Here is a 17,875-nt window from a genome sequence, read left to right as displayed (position 1 = left end):
AAGCAGGAAAATATCCCTTTCTGGACAGTAAATATCCCAGCACCTTTATATCAGATTACCCAGCCACAAGAACAGTGAGAAACGAATGCTTTGTGGTTTAAAACCACTTTAAACTGACTGTGAGGGCAATGCTCAGGGGTTAATGTTTAACCAGACGAATGTGTAAAAACAATCACAAGAGGCTGGAGCTCTTACTTGCTCTTTTTCTGAAGGGCGGCTCCGCAGACCGGTGTGCACAACACTAGTGCCACTTCTCTGTCTTGAACTGGAGTCCCGTTTGCTGGGATGAAAGCTGCTGCCCCATGCAGACATAGAAAAATAGGACACTGCACATAGACAACTCCAGGGCCATGGAGTTGCTGCCGCTGAAGCAGAAAAGCAGCAGCTGCCTGGTCTTTACAATATGTCATTCCTCTCTAAAGCAGGCAAGGGTACGGGCTGAGTGCAGGTTAAACAATCTTCCCACCTTCGTCCTGCCTTGCCCTCATCTGCAGCCACTTACATAGCAACTTATGTACACTCTGGTAAAAAAGGGGGTGGGTGGAATCTAGCTAATATAGTGCCTCTCCCAAATCACTATGAATGGGCAGAGTTTACAAGACCGCTAAGATTCTGCCACTCTTCATGTATTCCGGAGTAGATGAATGGGAAGCAGAATGGTGCTTCCTTCAGAATCCATTAGCTGGCTACTATCAACCTATGAAGGCAACACGAGACAAAACGTAATAAAGGAACAATTTAATTTTCCAGAAATAAACATGTTAAAGGAAAGGGGTTCATTGTATCGTGACCTACAAGAGCATCAAATTCACTGAACTCAGTATGACATCAGTTTCTACTTATTTAATAATGGAAGTTGATTCTTGTAGAGTTCCATTCAAAGAGCAACAACGTGGAACATTTCTGACATTTTCCTTCAAGTAGCTCAAAATGACACCATGGAGAGTCTTTTCAATAAACATGACAGGATATTCAAAACCAGAAGATTTCAATGAGTCAACTTTATGGCTTCAGAAAAAACAAGAGAAGGAAAGATAGAAAGTCCCGTAAATTTTGCCGCAGCATCAAGAAACACAAGAATGAGTCTCAGTAAGAGCTCCTCCACGAGCCAGCACTCTAGAGAGAAGCAGGGTGTTTTCCCTGTATATCTGTATGTGTATGCACACCCGCACAAGCACAGATCCATGGACGGCATAATAAAATGCCAATGTAACTTTATAGAGTATTTAAAGCATTTGAAACACAACATAGCAGTGGTAACATTAGGGGAAGGCAGCATGAAGCATAACTCAGAGGAAAGTCACTAGCTATTACCGTCAATGATATTTGCAATTAAGCCGAACACAACTAAATTACGACTTTAATTAAAAGGCATTTTCTGAGATGGCACCAACATGTTTAAAATTTAATACATTCTATATGAGATAGTGGAGTTATTAACAGAAGAGTCCCTTTCTGCAGTGCGTGCACTTTTTAAAAAGCAAAATATCTTTAAGCAGCATCAAATGCTCCCAGAATCCATAGAAGTTTCATTGCTTAATAAATTCAAGGAACAATTTTTTTCCAAGTCGTTTGAAACTTGTTCATGCTTGGGATATACAATTGTATTTACATTCGTGGTTAATAGTAATGGAATTAATGGCAAACTCTAGTGGCCACAGAGTTCACATTAATTTTCAATGAAGAATGAATAGATGACTCAGGAGACTGCTAATGAAACATGGAGCCTTTCACTGTGGGGCAAGAGTCAGCCATGAGGGACCCAGCATATCTGGAAACATTGGGAGTAATAACAGTGGCCAAGAAGGGTGTGTGAAGTGGGTTTGAGTCTGGACTCTGGCTCTGGCAGGGGTGGGAGGTAAGGCAGGGGTCACACTAAGGAATGACATCTTCCATTTTTCTCTTCTACCACAGCCACATTACTTGAAAAACACTGACCTTCCGATATGAAACCATGTTTCTAAAATAATGTAAAGTATAAAAGGCAAGAGGATTAACTGTGATCTTATGAGACCAGTCTTGCTGGCTTAAGGAAGTGTCGCTGGCCTTGTTTTTCATTATTCCCAGAGACTGCAGCATGAAAAAAAGTGCATTTGAGTGTCTACTAACAGTTCTTTATAAACAACTAGGAAAGTGTGGAGGGACAGAAGGATCATGAAAAAGAAGCAACAGCAAAGTTTCTCTGCCTTTAGAATCCACTGGGGAAAGTGTGGTTTTTTTATTACACATAATAGCATGGCTGCTCATAAATAAGAAAGCCTTTATGTATGTAAATTTGCTGTGAAGAATGCACACTAGGTCAAAAGGAACAATAAAGACCAGGTCAATGGGAATAAAACACACAAGGTCAAAGTGAAAGATTTGCATAAGGTCACATGAAAAACATGCAAGGTCCAGTGAAGGATACGTACAATGTCAACGTGGAGGCAACACAAAAGGTCAACATAAAGGATACACATCTCTTCTGAGGAAATGCTGTTGTCTCAATTCTCTTTCAATCACCTTTAACATTAATTTGTAAGGTATGTGTAAATGTGTACTATATTAGAATTCTAAAGCATCACTCAGATTAATCCCCTGTTGCAGTATTCAGGAACTCACTTCAGATCATGCTGGCCTCTTCCATGTGTGGACATTATTCTCAATGAACATGCATGAGGTGGTACTCTTCTTGAATAGGCAGTTTTGCCATTTATGTGATACTTTTAGCAATGACCACCAAATATTTTGGAGGATAAAACTATCTGGTTTTATGAACTCTACAATATGTGTGTGTGTGTGTGAGAGAGAGAGAGAGAGAGAGTGTGTGTGTGAGAGAGAGAGAGAGAGAGAGAGAGTGTGTGTGTGTGTGTGTGTGTGTGTGTGTGTGTGTGTGTGTGCTTGTATTAAAAATAAGTAGGTCTCTCTAGAGAGGTTAGACCTTATAGTCTCACAAAATAGCTTCACAGTGACCATAAATAACTCTTGCATACTCCATGGGACCGACATGGCCAGAGGAATGACATTTTATTATTTTATCATAGAAAAATGCTACTCAAAGTTTATTTTTTTAAAAAAAGTCTGAACCACTTGTGGTTTTGAAAACTTCTCATTTTCAATTATTCTCTACTCAATTAAAATGACTTTCTTTAAAGAAATAACTCAAAGAAGAAGAAGAGGAGAAGGAGGAGGAGGAGATACTGTGAGCTGGAGAGACAGCTCAGTGGTTAAGAGCACTGTCTGTTCTTCCCAAAAACCCAGCAGCAAATTCCCAGCACACACAAAACAGCTCTTGGCTGTTTGCAACTCCAGTCCCAAAGGTCCAATGCCCTCCTCTGTCCTCCTCAGACATGAGACACACAAGTGGTTTACCAGTACAAATTCAGAAAAAAAAATGCCTACACATAAAATAAAATGAAAATGAAAAAAATTGAAGAAATGATGGTTATTACTAAGTTCGCCCCAAATCGCCCACACGACCTCTGAGGTTACCCTCCTTTTCTCCACTTTCTCCCTACAAATCTGCCTTCCCAGATCAGGATGCAAAGGGGTAGCTTGGCAACCTAGGACTCTGCTACTCACAGCAGCCCTTTACCACATTACTTAGAAACTTGGAACCAACACCTGCATCAAGCAAGCTTCACACATCCTTCTTTCCAAACAGTAACATAGCACTCCCATCTAGAGCTGCCTATAAATCTTCAGTAATTCTCCTTTCATGGCCAATTCTGAAAGCATATCCTGGCTGTTGGATGTGTGTGAACAGTATGGCAAGCTGTGTCCTCTGAGTGAACTCTTAGCTAAAATTTTCAATTTGCCATCTTATACCCTACACCTGACTGGTATACATGAGCATACATATCCTTAAGATCAGATGCATTGTGGGAAAGGAGATATTTAATGAACAAAGGCTTACACAATCCAACTCTACCAATCAAAATACAAACTACCTACACTCTGCCCCTAGCAACCAACTCCTCTTCCAAGACCTACAAAGGGAAGACACTCAGGACAGTGACCAGATTCTTGAACTGCTTGCTATGCTAAGGACCTGCAGTTCCCTGCATAACATCTACTCTGCACTTTGTTTTGCTTCTGGATAAAATCCTGGACTAGTCTGCTTTCTGTGTGTGCTTCTTCAGTTCTTCAAACAGAGCACCAAGAGCCTACACTCAGCCCAGATGGAGACCTACAGAATTCACTTAGCTCGTCAGACATGGGTCAGGCTTCTTTCTGCCTCTTTTACTCCATGTCTGATCAACCACCGATTCCTGTCAGCTCATGTATGGGTAGACCCATTTTTTTTCTTTCTAGTTTTCCTAACTATCCTGGTTCAGGCTGGTATTTGTGGAGACAAAATAGGACTGCTTAGTTTACATCATAAAGAGTCGACTGGGAAAGACCCAACATCAAGATGGAATACACTTTAACTCAGCTTTCTATAGCCCCATGGTTACCTCTTCTAAGCCAAAAGAAACTGACGCTGGAATTTTGAAACAAGCATGGAAATAGTTGACATTAAATCAGACTGCTTGATACCTAAGTATTTTCTAATCCCTACTTCTAGGTCCACACTCCTATACTCACCCTGCAAAACTAGAGAGGAGCACTGGGAGATTGCTGTTAGGACAGTGCAGCCTAGAGCCTAGGGTATGTCACCCACATCCACAAAATGCTAGTGGCCTTCCACCTGTGACTTCAGATAGCAGCAAATGATGCCACTGCGCTCACCTCTCTTTCTTCTCTCCAGACTGCTGTCTATTTTAAACATCTCATGCACACATCTCACCAAATTCATTGTGGAGGTTAATTTTCATCAGCCGCTTGGCTCCATTTAGAGTCACCCAGCAGACACACTTCTGGGTATATCTGCGAGGTCTTTTCTAGAGAGATACAACTGCAAAATAAAAACTTGTCCTGAAAGATGGGGCTGGAACCATCTCATAGGCTGAGAGGACAGACTAGCTGAAAGGGAAAAGAGAGAAAGAGAGCGGAGGGGCAGCAATCATTTCCCTCTGGTGCAGACACAATATGAACAGCTACCTGACACTCTGGCTCCCAGGCCTTCCCCATCATGATGCACTGCCCTTTCAAACTATACATCAAAATAAGCCCTCCCTTGCTTAAGTTGCTTCTTTTCGTGTATTTTTGTCCCGGCAACAAATAAGAAGTAATATGCTCTCTATAACACAGATCAGGTCACTCACCTTCTACCTAAAATATCTCTATAGAGTAAGGTCCAGAAGTCCTCCGCATGGATACATGACCCTGAACAATATAGGTCCATCTACACACACACACACACACACACACACACACACACACACACACACACTCAACACCTGTACTACTCACTCTCCCTACAAGTCCAAAAATAGAACTCTGGCATCTGACAGGAATAGTCCTTCCTCCACTGCCACCTTGTAATACAAACTGATACTGAGCACAGGGGCAGCCTCCATGCATCAAACAAGACAACGAATGCTTTATAAGACACCAAACATCAAATTAATATTAATGGCAATAGCAATAATAATTTCCTTTTAAGTAATTGATTGATGTGAAGAAATAGCCACGCCAGTTGACATGCAGTCAGAATTCTATATTTTTCTTCAGAAAAACAATTCACCACCAATGACAAATAACAATAGAGCCACTAAAACTACCTGCCATGTGTCTAATGAAGACAGATTCTCTGGCTACCATGTATAATTTGTAATATCCAAAAGCGCTGCTGTAATTCATAGCTAATTAGTGTCTCACTTTTATGAGAGGTGTCATGGCCCTAAGTCTCTTTTCTGATCTCCTCAGACCTCACAAGATCTGACAATCATGTGTAGATCACAACAACCCAATTAGCACCCACCCCAACCGTGGGCCGCTGCTTCCCAGAGCTGCCCCAGCCTCAATAAATCTTGCTCTGTCATGAAGCTCTTCTCTGACAGCTGCAAGCCATTGCTGCCCAAGGAATAAAGACAACACTTGTAAAGAAAAGTCATACAGGGGAGACAAAGATAAGAAAGGAATGTTGTTTACCTTCCTTTAATGGCACAGCAGTCAGCAAAATTGAAGACCATCAATTCCAGCTGATTAAGAAGACAACTGCACTAAGAAATCAATCTATGAGTGGTCCATCTGATGCTCCTTAGTGATAATCAGCTGTCAGCAATTGGATTGTTTGTTTGTCTTATGTGGATCTACTGAAGCCCTTTTTCTTTCCATTTCTCCATTGCATAGCCTTCTAACTAATAAGAGAATTTCCCTTTCAGCAGAACATAATCAGATGCATTTACTTTATCCCCTGTGAATACACAGCAATCAGATAATTTGTTCAAAAGGCTCTAAATTGTTTGACTTCATTGAAAAAGAATCCATAATGATTTGCTGGTCTCCAAAACAGTTCTACAGTGCTTCCTAAGACCATAAGCAAGCTCTGGAGTATTCACGGCTTACAGCAGCCAATATCCTTGTAATTCTCTCCTAAGCCTCTCAAGCTGTTTTGTTCCAGTATACTCACTGTAGAGAATATTCTGAAGAGTCACTGTAGCCCCAGCATTATTCAAAGATATGTATGAGTCAGGTGACTCTACTATCAGTTTGCTTTCCCCGTGGAACTATTCTTCTATACCTTATGCTTATATGAAGCATTTAATTTAAATTTAATAAGCAACTATGACCAAATTAGATATATAAATAATGAGAAAGGCAAATCAACAAATATGGGTACACTTAAAGAAGGAATGCTCTTATATCTCTTTTTATTCAATATCTAGATTTTAAAAAGATTTTATTTTTCCTACTGTGAAGATGGTATTTTAATGAAAATATTCAAATATTAACCTAAAGAGACTCCCTGTGGACTATTTTTGTAATTGAAAATAACAACAATGTATAGAATATGAAACAAGTCAAATAAAAAATGATGATTTCCCTCATGCAAATGTAAAGTTATGTAACTTCTAAATTGGTAATGCAGAATAAGTAATAAGAGCATGCAGAAACATTCATAAAATATCTCAAACCATAGATGACTTCACATCACACACACGTTATTATATGTGTCCATATGTTTAACATACACAAACATGTTTGTGTTATAAATATAGATGTACATAGGTATATATTTCATTGATTACAAGATCATTTTTTATTTCCTGTTTATGGAAATGTCCATGCATAAATATGTAAACAAATAAATATAGGTCAATTATAGAAAAAAACAGTAGAAAGAGTTTTTCAGTGTTGAAAATGTATCTCCAATAGGTAACATTCAAGACTGCTCTTTTAAATGCTTTTCTGTTTTTATATACATTTGCTTCATTACCAGGAGTAAAGCTATTATATAAAATATTGGCTTCTACTTCTACCACCTAGATTTACACGTACTACTGTGACGTCCCAATCTGTCAGGGTATCTCTTCTGAGTGAACAACCCCAATACTAAATGATTTCATTACTGCTTTAAGTGTCAGGAACATCTCAAAAAATCTGGGATCATTACGCTTAGGGATATCTCAAGAATAAAAATCAAAACAATCCTCATCCTCATCCATGACACTGAGCAGGAATAACGCTATGTTCAGCTGAACCTTGAATACCATATTAATTCGGTTCCAGAACCCTCTGGAGCTGAAGTACACACGCAACGCTGTGGGAGCACATGGATGTGGATTCATTCCACCTTGAGCAAAGGTCAGAAAGTTCAGGCCTATTCTTGCTCCTTCAAGGATATTGACAGGTGGTTTGACCCAAGGTGTGACTACTAACAGGATGTTCTGACCTAGGGTGTGGTTACGTGATGCTATGGGTATTGAGAAGGTGATTACTTTGTTTGTTCCTTGTATCGTGGTAAAGAAGCCTCTTGTCTTCCCCATCCTAGTCAGAAAAACAGACCACATGCTTAAAAGGATAATGACATATACATGTGTGTATATATATTAGACATAAAGAGTTCTAGACAAGACAAGAGAGAGAGTTCCATACCTAGAGGCAAGTTGGTGTGGCAACTCTACGCAAGGATATTCTGCATTGCTGCATCTGGCCTGGAACATAGCTTTGTGAAAGCAGACATGCATGTCTGCAGTTTTTAAGCTGCATCTTAAGTCCCCCAAGTTTCTGTTTTTCCTTAGGGCAGCACAGCGATGCATTTTGCCTTGAACTGAAAAACCCTATTTGGCAAAATTATGCATCCAGTAGGTTGACTAAATGAATTTTCATCCCACATTTCAATTTCCCCTACTTATCAGATAAAGACAAATGAACACACATAGAATGGAAAATGGGAAGGAAGAAAGAGAAAGAGAAATTGAGTTTTACAGATTGGTTTGATAATGGTGCAATTTTTCTTCCTTCTTGTCATTTATCCAGAAGGATACTAGACAATGCGAACCCCAACCATGTGATCCCTGGCCTTTTCATTTCTTATATCTTATATATGCTGGGAACTGTTTGTAGAAAGATCTAGTCATAGAGGTTCTTATCTAATTTTCGTTACTCTTGAGCAGTTCAGCAGGTTTAACTTTGGTGAAATTGTGAATAAGAGAAATCTCAAGTTCACATAGAAAGCTCTTGACTGCAAACTTTCAAACTCTGATTCCACGCCGCAGAGCAATGCCCCTACCTGAGAGGGAAAAGTCCCCCTTCTGGCTTTCACTCTCTCTGATCAGAAAGGCGCCGGTCTGGTTTTCCGAATACAGTAGTTGCCTTTCTGCATCTGCTCTTTTGATTGCTCCAAAGAACCACCTGAAGAGGAGAGAGACATAAACCCCAATTAACCAATCAGGGTTATTTTATAAAGAATAAGAAGTGAACATTGTAACGTCAGAAACATTTGCTATTCCTTCAGTGAAACCGTCATACACACAAATGGTAGCTTTCAATACTTGAGTTGCTTTTTCAGATGGCAGTAACTCACTCCAGGATTCTTAAAATGAGAGTACAACACAGAAATCTGATTGATACCTGTTCCATATCCTTCCTCACCTTTAATCCTTCCTAAGATCTTATGCTCATATAAGCGTGGCCACAAAGGGCCGCATCACCATCACCACCAAACTTCCACCAACAGATGGGGAGGAGAATTAGACATCCTTTCTCCATTCTTATGTCTTTTTCCCCACCACCATCACTACCAAAGCCCATGGTAATATGGAATTATCTCATATGCTTCTAGGAAACTTATTAACATAAGTGAAACTTTGATCAGTGAGCAGACTATATACAGGTACTTCTCTGACAATATGTTCTCTGTGCTACACCCATCTCTGCCTTTGCATACACACATGTTCTCACAGATCGATACTGTGAGTCAAATACTAAACACACAAGCTTGTGAATGTGATCAAATCAAGAATTACAGATCTTCAATGTCTCGGTCAGTATAATTCTAAGTACAATTGTAAAAACTCAAATCCAAACACACAAATTAACGCCAAGGATAAATGACTCAGTGAACAATGTTAAAAATCCATTTGAAATAAACTTATATAGAGACATAAATTAATGTATGCTGCCTTCAGAATATATAATAATTTCACAAGAAGACCTACTGAAAAGTGAATTTTAAAACTTTCTGAGGCTATTGAGACAGAACAACAAACCCCCTCCAAAAACATCTACAGGAAAAGATAAGCAAGACTAATTGGAAAACCTAATAGTATTTTGAATATTCATTACAACACATCTTAAACTTCAAATAAAAAAATTACTATTAAATAAAATTAAGATACAAGTCATAAACCTTTTAAAATATTTGCAAAATATATAACCAAAATATGAGAGCTATTCAGATTGTACTGGGGGGGTCAATAATCAATAAAAACCAAAGCAGGAGAAAATTGGCAAAGGCTATAAGTGCACAATTCACAGAAAAAAAACCCAAGAAACTAATAAAAATAAGCAGCATGGCCAGTGCCTATGCCACAACTAGGTATTATAAACAAAATCAAAATGAAGTTTAAATTCATACTTTATAGCTGGACACCTTAGAGTCCTCCTCCTATTGTCACGTGTGGGGGGAAAATGTCAAACAACATTTATGCAATTCTTGTGGCAATATAATTTGATATAACCTATTCAGAGACCAATCTGTCACCAGCTGGTGGAGGTGGGTATTTGTGTGCAGCTCAGATTCACTTCCTGACTCTGTGTTTAATATGCTCAAGAAAATAGGCAACAAGAAAATTCACTGGAGAATTTTAGCATTGGCACACAGAAAACAAGTGCAGGGAGGGTTCCTCAGTGGTAGAGCATGATCTTCGCATGTTCTAGGGCCTGGGATGGATCCCCAGCACCATCAACACAAAGGACAGAACCTGAATATCCATCTTAGAGAATTAACAGTTACAGGAACTGAGTGGAACTTTACACAGAGGTTAAAACAACTAAATCATAAGAGCACAAAAGGAAGTTGAAGAACGATTCACACCATTATGATATCATTTGTATAAAACTTAAACAAGCATAATTTCAAAAACTGTACACATATTTATTAATATGTACAAGCTTATTGAAAATGAATTGTTCAAATAGTCAAGCATTTCCAGAAATGGTAAAAAAATTCTCCATATATTTCCAGCAAAGAAGCAGCACAAATGAAATATACTGATCAGCTTGGTGCATTTTCCTGATTCAAAGGGCATTGATCATGCATTAATTTATGTAGCAAGTTACATTTTTTTTAAAATTATGGTATCTCTTATATTTTATTTCCATGCATAAATACTTTATTATTTAAAGTTTTATGTGCATACCTTACATTTGTATTTGGAATAATTATTTATTAGTGATGTGTTTTTCTACCCAAGATATATACAAGTAAGCAGCTTATATAAACTCTGTGATTAAAGATAAGGCAATCTTCATTTGTAGAGAAACTATTTACTAATTTTCAGAAATTCTGAACTTCTGTTTACTACATAGATACAATTTAAGCGTTTGACTGAATGTATCTGTTTATGTCATACTTAGAACTTCTCTTGGCTTCACTCCCATCAGGAAGGGAAGAATATAAATAAAAAGATATTTTCTGCCAGGAGTGGCATTATAATGCCATCCTTCATTCTCAAAGATGACGCACCTGCTGGGGATTGTAATTTTTAGAGCATGTGATGTCATTGAGTTTAACGGGGAAACAATAGCCCATCCTACCCTTTGCACCTGCGGAAACTCTTCCTTAGTTTGAGGTTGAAGGTCCTGGCAGGACTATTGCTGTCATTGGCTCTGACTTTTAGAGACCCTGCTGGCACCATTTCTGGGAAGACATGAACATCAAAGCCATTTCAACCCTCTCCTCAGCTGCTATTGTTCTTCTGAGCAGTGGGGCCCAAGAAAAGATTCAGACATCATAGGACATGTGACTTGCATAGAGAGTCTACAGACCTCAAAATGTGATCTCGAGGCTTTGCATCGAAACACTAAAATGAGAACTCTCTGACCTCGATCCAGACATGCTCAGATAGAGACTCTGGGGGCTGTAGCCCAGCAACCAGAAACGTAAGAAATCTTCTGGGTGACTCTATGTACCCTAAAACCTGAGAACTATGGATATATAGAAATAGCCAAGAAATTAGAAAATTATATAAGATACCTGAAAATAAATCAAAGTTTGACAAGTAGTTGTGAAAAGGATTATTGTGTAAATGACCCCACATACATCCAAACACATACACTGTGTTGACAATGAAATCACTGTTTTTATTATACCATACCATGACATGGAGAAGATACTTACAGTAGCCAAAAGAAGATATCAGTAATACTTAGGTACTAGGAGAAATAAGTGTTTCCTTGAGAAAACAGAGAAAATAAAGGCCTGTTGTAGAAGTAAGACATACATGACCAAACCCTGAAATGTGTTATGTAAATATTCGTCAGGTGTCTATCCTAGTGACATGGGGTATAGTGAGCCCACTGTTGAACAAAAAGGGTAAACTTCAGAGCAATAGGAATATTCTATTTATTTATATTATAAAAACCAGTGAGGTGAGTATACATCTCTGAGATTAATGAGAGATGATGTAAATAATGCCAGAGGACCCTGTTTTCACTCCGTATTCTCTATAATGGGAAGGTTGCTGATAAGATGTAATTTTTATAGACAATTAAGAGAAGTCACTTAAGAGTACACTGCAATAACTACATGTTACTTACTAGGTCAAGACTCAAAATGGTGACAGTCAAAACTGATACAGTCAGGTGGTGGTGGCCCAAACCTTTAATCCATTCAGGAGGCAGAGGCAGGTGTATCTTTATGAGCCTTAACAGCAACATCAACTGGTATAAAGTAGGCATCTAGGTCACTCCTAATTCTAAACAGATGTTTGTAATTTCCACCTACAGTTTAAAGGGAAGCACCACTCGCAGTAAATGCTGAGCTAAGTTGATAAAAGCTGACCTATAATGTCTTCTTCTGTCTCGCTAAAAGTGAAGGCAGCTGCAGCTGGTCTCCAAACACCACGGGCAGATCCCGGAGGTGAGGGAGGAACTATATCTCATGAGCAAACAAGAAAAGAAAAGTACAGGTTGACTTGGCAAAATAACCTATGTAGCAAGTCAGTTTGAAGAGCCCGCCAATGGAGTTGGTCTCAGGATGCCTATGCAGCCGGCATCCATCACTACACTGTTAGTACCAGTGTGGCTGGGGAGGCTTTGTGGCACTGTGACAGAACACCTACGGTATTCAGGGTGCATTGATCCACATCTGGTCACTTATCATATCTAAACAAAACCCACCCACCTAGAGTACCCCAGAGCGACTGTGTTTCTGTATCTCTGTATCATTCACCTGCATTTATGTTTCAACACTGCCAGAAAGACCTCTGTCAAGTTCCTGTTCCAAGTAATCAGGCCTACTCCTTCTATGAACTCTTCTGGGTTCAACGTTCCCTTGACTCAGGGGCAAACGACCCCTCCTTCTCTTCCCCTTCACATGTTATGATCACAGGAAAGAGAAGAAAGTAATTCTCAAAGGAATTACGTTGCTCATTCCTTCCTTTCCTTTTCCCCCCACCAAAACCTTTCTCTAATTGGACCCGCAGAAATGATGGTAATATGTCATTATCTTTTCTCTTTTACCTTAATCATTTCCACTTCCTCCTCTTGTGTGGGACCTAAGCACAACTGTCACAAATTCCATATGTACCCTCTGTCTGCCCCCCTCCTCATGCTTACCTCACTGGGGTTAGCCTCTGATAATATGACCAGGTGCATCTCACTTCATGGACAAGGTTGTTTATTGGAGTTTGTTGGTGAGTTGGTTGTTTTGCTTTGTTTTAGCTGTTTTGTGCTTATGGAGTGAAGCTTACGGATGTGGAATTTCGGGTCTTCGAGCGCATGGGCATTAGCCACCATCCAACTGTCTCACCTACACCTGCCGTACCTAAATCTATACTTAAACTCACTTCCCAAAATGCCAATAGCATTCAGAGACCGCCCTTCAGGTTTGACCCAAAGTATGACAAATTTGTGCACCATTTTTTTAAAATTTATTTTACATCCTAACCATAGCTTCCCCTCCCTCCTATCCTCCCAGTTCCTCCCACCCACCCCCCTCTGCCTCCCCAATCCACTCCTCCTCTATTTCCATTCAGGCCTCCCACAGATATCAACTAAATATGGCATATCAATTTACAGAAAGACTAAGCACCTCCCCATGTATTAAGGTTGGGCAAGGCGATCCAGTATGAGGAAGAGGGTCTGAAAAACCAGCAAAAGAGTCAGGGACAGCCCCAGCTCCCACTGTCAGGACTCTCACAGAAAGACCAAGCTATACAACTGTCGGATATATGCAGAGACCTAGGTCAGTTCCATTAGAGCACCAAATTTTAATTTATTTGTTTATTTTAAGTAAGTCATTTGTGGCTAAAGACCTATCTAGGCCAAGGACCACATATAATACCCTCACAGATCGCTGGTAGAAAATACTAGCCATATGTCCTTTGCAGTTATTAACTAAATGCTTGATAAAACTATTGATGCATTGAACTTTGGCATGGGATTTATAGTCATATTTATTCTGAACATTGAACTTTAGATAATGTGTTTTCATGTGATCTTCCGTGCTTGTCGGAAAGCTTGAACTATAAAATGCCTCTGTGCTAGCATCCAGTTGCATTCTGATGTTAATTAGCCTAGAGCATAGATTCCTATTTGAACTCATTTTTCTTTAGAAAAAAAATAGACCTTTTGTACAGGAACATGAAGATAGAAAAGAGGCCGACTTCTCCATTCTTCGAAAGGAGTCTATTGACTGCACACACCTAAGAATGTTGATCAGATGACATCACTCAAGGTCAACATCTGAGGTCGGACTTATTTAACAACTAGGAAGTTCACACTTGGACCACTTGATAAAGCATTTTTATTGCTGTTGCACACCCGAGTTTTCACCACAAAGGGGGAATTTTGAAGGAACTGAATTGTGTTTCCTCCTTGGAGGAGGTGATTGTTCATTAAAGAATCTGGTTCTAACCAGATTAAGTGGGTTAGTTCCAAGCCCACTTCCCTCAGTGGTTTACAAGAGCACATGATCTATCACACAGTTCACTATGGGAGAAAGTGCAGAGAATCCAGCACGGTTCCGAGAAGCATTTTCGAAGGGAACTAGGAAACCAAGTGGTGCCAAAGTTAATAACCCACACAGCCACTAAGAGCTATGCTGCTATGAAAAGGCTAACAGAGACAGCAAGAATAAACATTTGTGATACTTTGTAAAACAATGCCTTGCTAGACCATCTTCAGGCCAGCTGTCTTTGTCCTTCATGGAACATGAGGAAGAAACTAGGTAAATGGGACCAGACATATACAAAAATTAAGCAGATCATTAAAATTTGCATTTTATTTTGGAATTGGGGATTAGTGGTATTGTTAAGGATGTGTACTTAACTTATCAGATTTCTGGAATTACAGGCGCAAGTCACCTAACTTTTAATGTAGGTTGTGGAAATCCAAACTTAGATACTCATGCTTACACAGCAAGTGCTGCTTCAGCCACTGAACAATTTCCCCAGGCTCGCAAAAGAACGCTTGAATTTATTAATAGTCAAGAATTCCCAGCGGTATGAATGCTATCATTCTGTCTTAGTTAAAACATTGAATATGTTGAAATGATATACAGAATATGCTTTCCTTTGGGAGTTGCCACTAATTACCCTGGTCTAACTGTTGAGTCCAGTGACCCAGCTGGTAAGTACACACCCACCCTGAGTGCAGAAAACCTTGAGGTTTTGAGGTGCTGTATTGGTGCCTACTGTGTCAAAATTAGATGACAACATGAAATTTCTGATCCCAAAGGAAATACTGCAAACAGCTTGAAGACACTGTAACCACTTTTTAACCTAATACTACCTACATAACTAGCAATTTTATCATTTTCTATGTATTTAATAGGTTGAAATTCATTGACATCAATTTCATACTAACTATATTGTGAAAAGAAGAAATGGCAGAAAGCCTATTAACCATTTCTTTGAGACTCTGAAAGCCTCAAGAATGAGATAACAATTTAAGTATTTTACTAATTAAATTTTTTATTGATTTTTATTGAACTCTACATTTTTCTCTGCTCCCCTCCCTGCCTCCTCCTCCCCTTCAACCCTCTCCCAAGGTCCCCATGCTTCCAATTTTCTCAGGAGATCTTGTCTTTTTCTACTTTCCATGGAGATTAGATCTATGTATTTCTCTCTTAGGGTCCTCATTGTTGTCTAGGATTGTGATTTGCGGGCTGGTTTTCTTTGCTTTATGCTTAAAAACCACTTATGAGTGAGTACATGTGATAATTGTCTTTCTGGGTCTGGGTTACCTCACTCAAAATAATGTTTTCTAGCTCCATCCATTTGCCTGCAAAATTCAAGGTGTCGTCATTTTTTACAATTTAAGTTTTGAGTTAAGTAGTAGGTCAAATGGAGCATGCCATTGTAAGGATGCATAGTTAGAGAAATTCACAGTGAGCGTGCAAGTTAAGATAGGAATAAGCTGGAAAAAGAGGCCAGTTAAGACAGCCTGGAATGATATAGGGCAGAAAATTCATTTTCTATTCAGTGACCACCTGCCATTGAGATGGAACTAAAGTTTGTGGAATAAATGAGAAGAAAGAGGGAGCAGACGTAGGTTTTTGACTAGCTGGAAGAAGCCAGGGATGAGTGAACATAACACTGAGTGGACTGCACTGTGAATCTGAAGGTGGCGGGTACAAGACAGAAAACAGACAACAGAGAAAGGAGGCAGAGTTTTTAAGTTCCTCTCCATGTGCAGCAGAACAGGGCAGGAGGAATTCAGAGGGTCTTCTTGTGTATTCTTGATGTCAAAGCAACCAGATGAATAAAAGAAAATGAATAGACTTTCAGAGAATCACAAACGAATGCAGACCTTAGGACTGAAGCCAGTACCCTGATTCCTCAGACACAATTTGGCCAACATCTCTTAGCATTTGTTTCTCATTGAGAAATAAAGAATGCCACCGCCTCCTGTGTTTCTATCACTGACGTGGGTAGAAATGCAAGACAACAGAAGCCTTGAAAAATCTCAGAGGAGTTCTTTGGGCTCTATGATTCTTTAACCAAGGGAAAAGAGGAATCTCTTTAAAAGGAAGAGGAGTGATTCATGAAAAATAACTGCACATAGGATGTAAAGAATATGTTGAATTATAGTGGAATATTTGAAGTAAGATTTTTTTCATATATCTGCCTTAAGCATATAAAAATCAAACTATGAAAATTAAACTTTGTATGTGAGTGTATGTGTGTGTGTGGTGTGTGTAAACAATATGTGGTATGTGTATATGTGTGTATGTCTATGTGAGTGGCATATATACTTAGGTGTTTATATGTGTGTTCATGTATGTGTTTATGTATGTATATGTGTGACATATGTATTCATGTGTATGTGTGTATGAATGTACTTGTATATGGTTATATGTGTATATCTGTATATCTGTATGTATGGTGTCCATATATTTATGGGTATTTGTTTATATGTGGTATGAGTATATGTGTGCAGGTATGTGTCTATATGTATATGTGTGGTGGATATATATACATGGTTATGTGTAGTGTATGTGTATGTATAAGCATGTATGTTTATGTGTGATGTATATATGTGTGTGAATTACTTGTTTGTGTGTATATATATGGCATATACATGTGTGTGTGGTATATGTATATGTGTGTGTATATTTACATGTTTGTATGTGTGGAGTATGTATGTTTGTATTTTTTATGTGGTGTGGTACAGTGTGTGTGTGTAAGTACAAGCATTTGCACAGGTAATTTTTCACTGCCCTTTGAGAGTACATTAAAGCATGTTCCCCAGGCAGTCAAGAAGGCAGACACAGAGTCCATTAAAGGGCAGAACAGGTTTGCCCATTCTCTCTTTTTAAAAAGTAATTTGGTACTGTGCAGCCAGATGCTCGCTGAACATCGCTTAAATAATAAGTACCAATTCTAGTTCTACCATCAGTAACTCAATATTGCTTATTTCCCATGAAAATGAAGATCAGGGGACAGTAAAATGGCAGACCCTGAGCAGGTCCACAAAGCCACTTAGCCCTGCTGGACCACAGCCAGAGCCAGTGCAAGAAAGTGCAGCCTCTGTTTTTGGTGTCAACAAGCTGCTTGTCAGGACACAAAGGACAACTCCCAAATGCTAGTGGTTTCTTTTTTCTGAAATCTGAAATTAGTTTTCTGGTTGGTTTTTTTTTTTTTTCATAGAAACCATTGAAAAGGCAGCTTCACAAAAATAATATGCTGCACGCGTCATAGCTGCCATGGGAAAGCACTCTGAAAAGTAGCCCACTCGGATCCTGAGTGCCCCTCAGTCAGGGCTAGCCGGCAAGGGCTAACTTCCTTCCCCCAGGTCTCAGCTCTCAAACTCCAGTTTCTAACCTTTGTCTCAGGAAGAA

At 39.2% G+C, this 17,875-nt stretch overlaps 1 protein-coding gene across 3 annotated transcripts in view; it reads right to left on the bottom strand.

Annotated features, from left to right (window-relative positions):
- Window positions 1–17,875, bottom strand: part of Frk (fyn related Src family tyrosine kinase) — a 144,849-nt gene that overhangs the window by 48,960 nt on the left and 78,014 nt on the right. For all 3 annotated transcript variants that reach the window (XM_038340746.1, XM_038340747.1, XM_042055557.1), the window contains one exon: window positions 8,600–8,721. In XM_038340746.1, coding sequence (XP_038196674.1) covers window positions 8,600–8,721 — 122 coding nt within the window. The remainder of the gene's footprint in view (window positions 1–8,599; window positions 8,722–17,875) is intronic.

Source organism: Arvicola amphibius, chromosome 8, assembly GCF_903992535.2.
Source record: "Arvicola amphibius chromosome 8, mArvAmp1.2, whole genome shotgun sequence".
NCBI lineage: Eukaryota > Metazoa > Chordata > Mammalia > Rodentia > Cricetidae > Arvicola > Arvicola amphibius.
The sequence above is the reverse complement of the archived record's forward strand: the minus strand, read 5'-3'. Positions and strand labels throughout refer to the sequence as shown.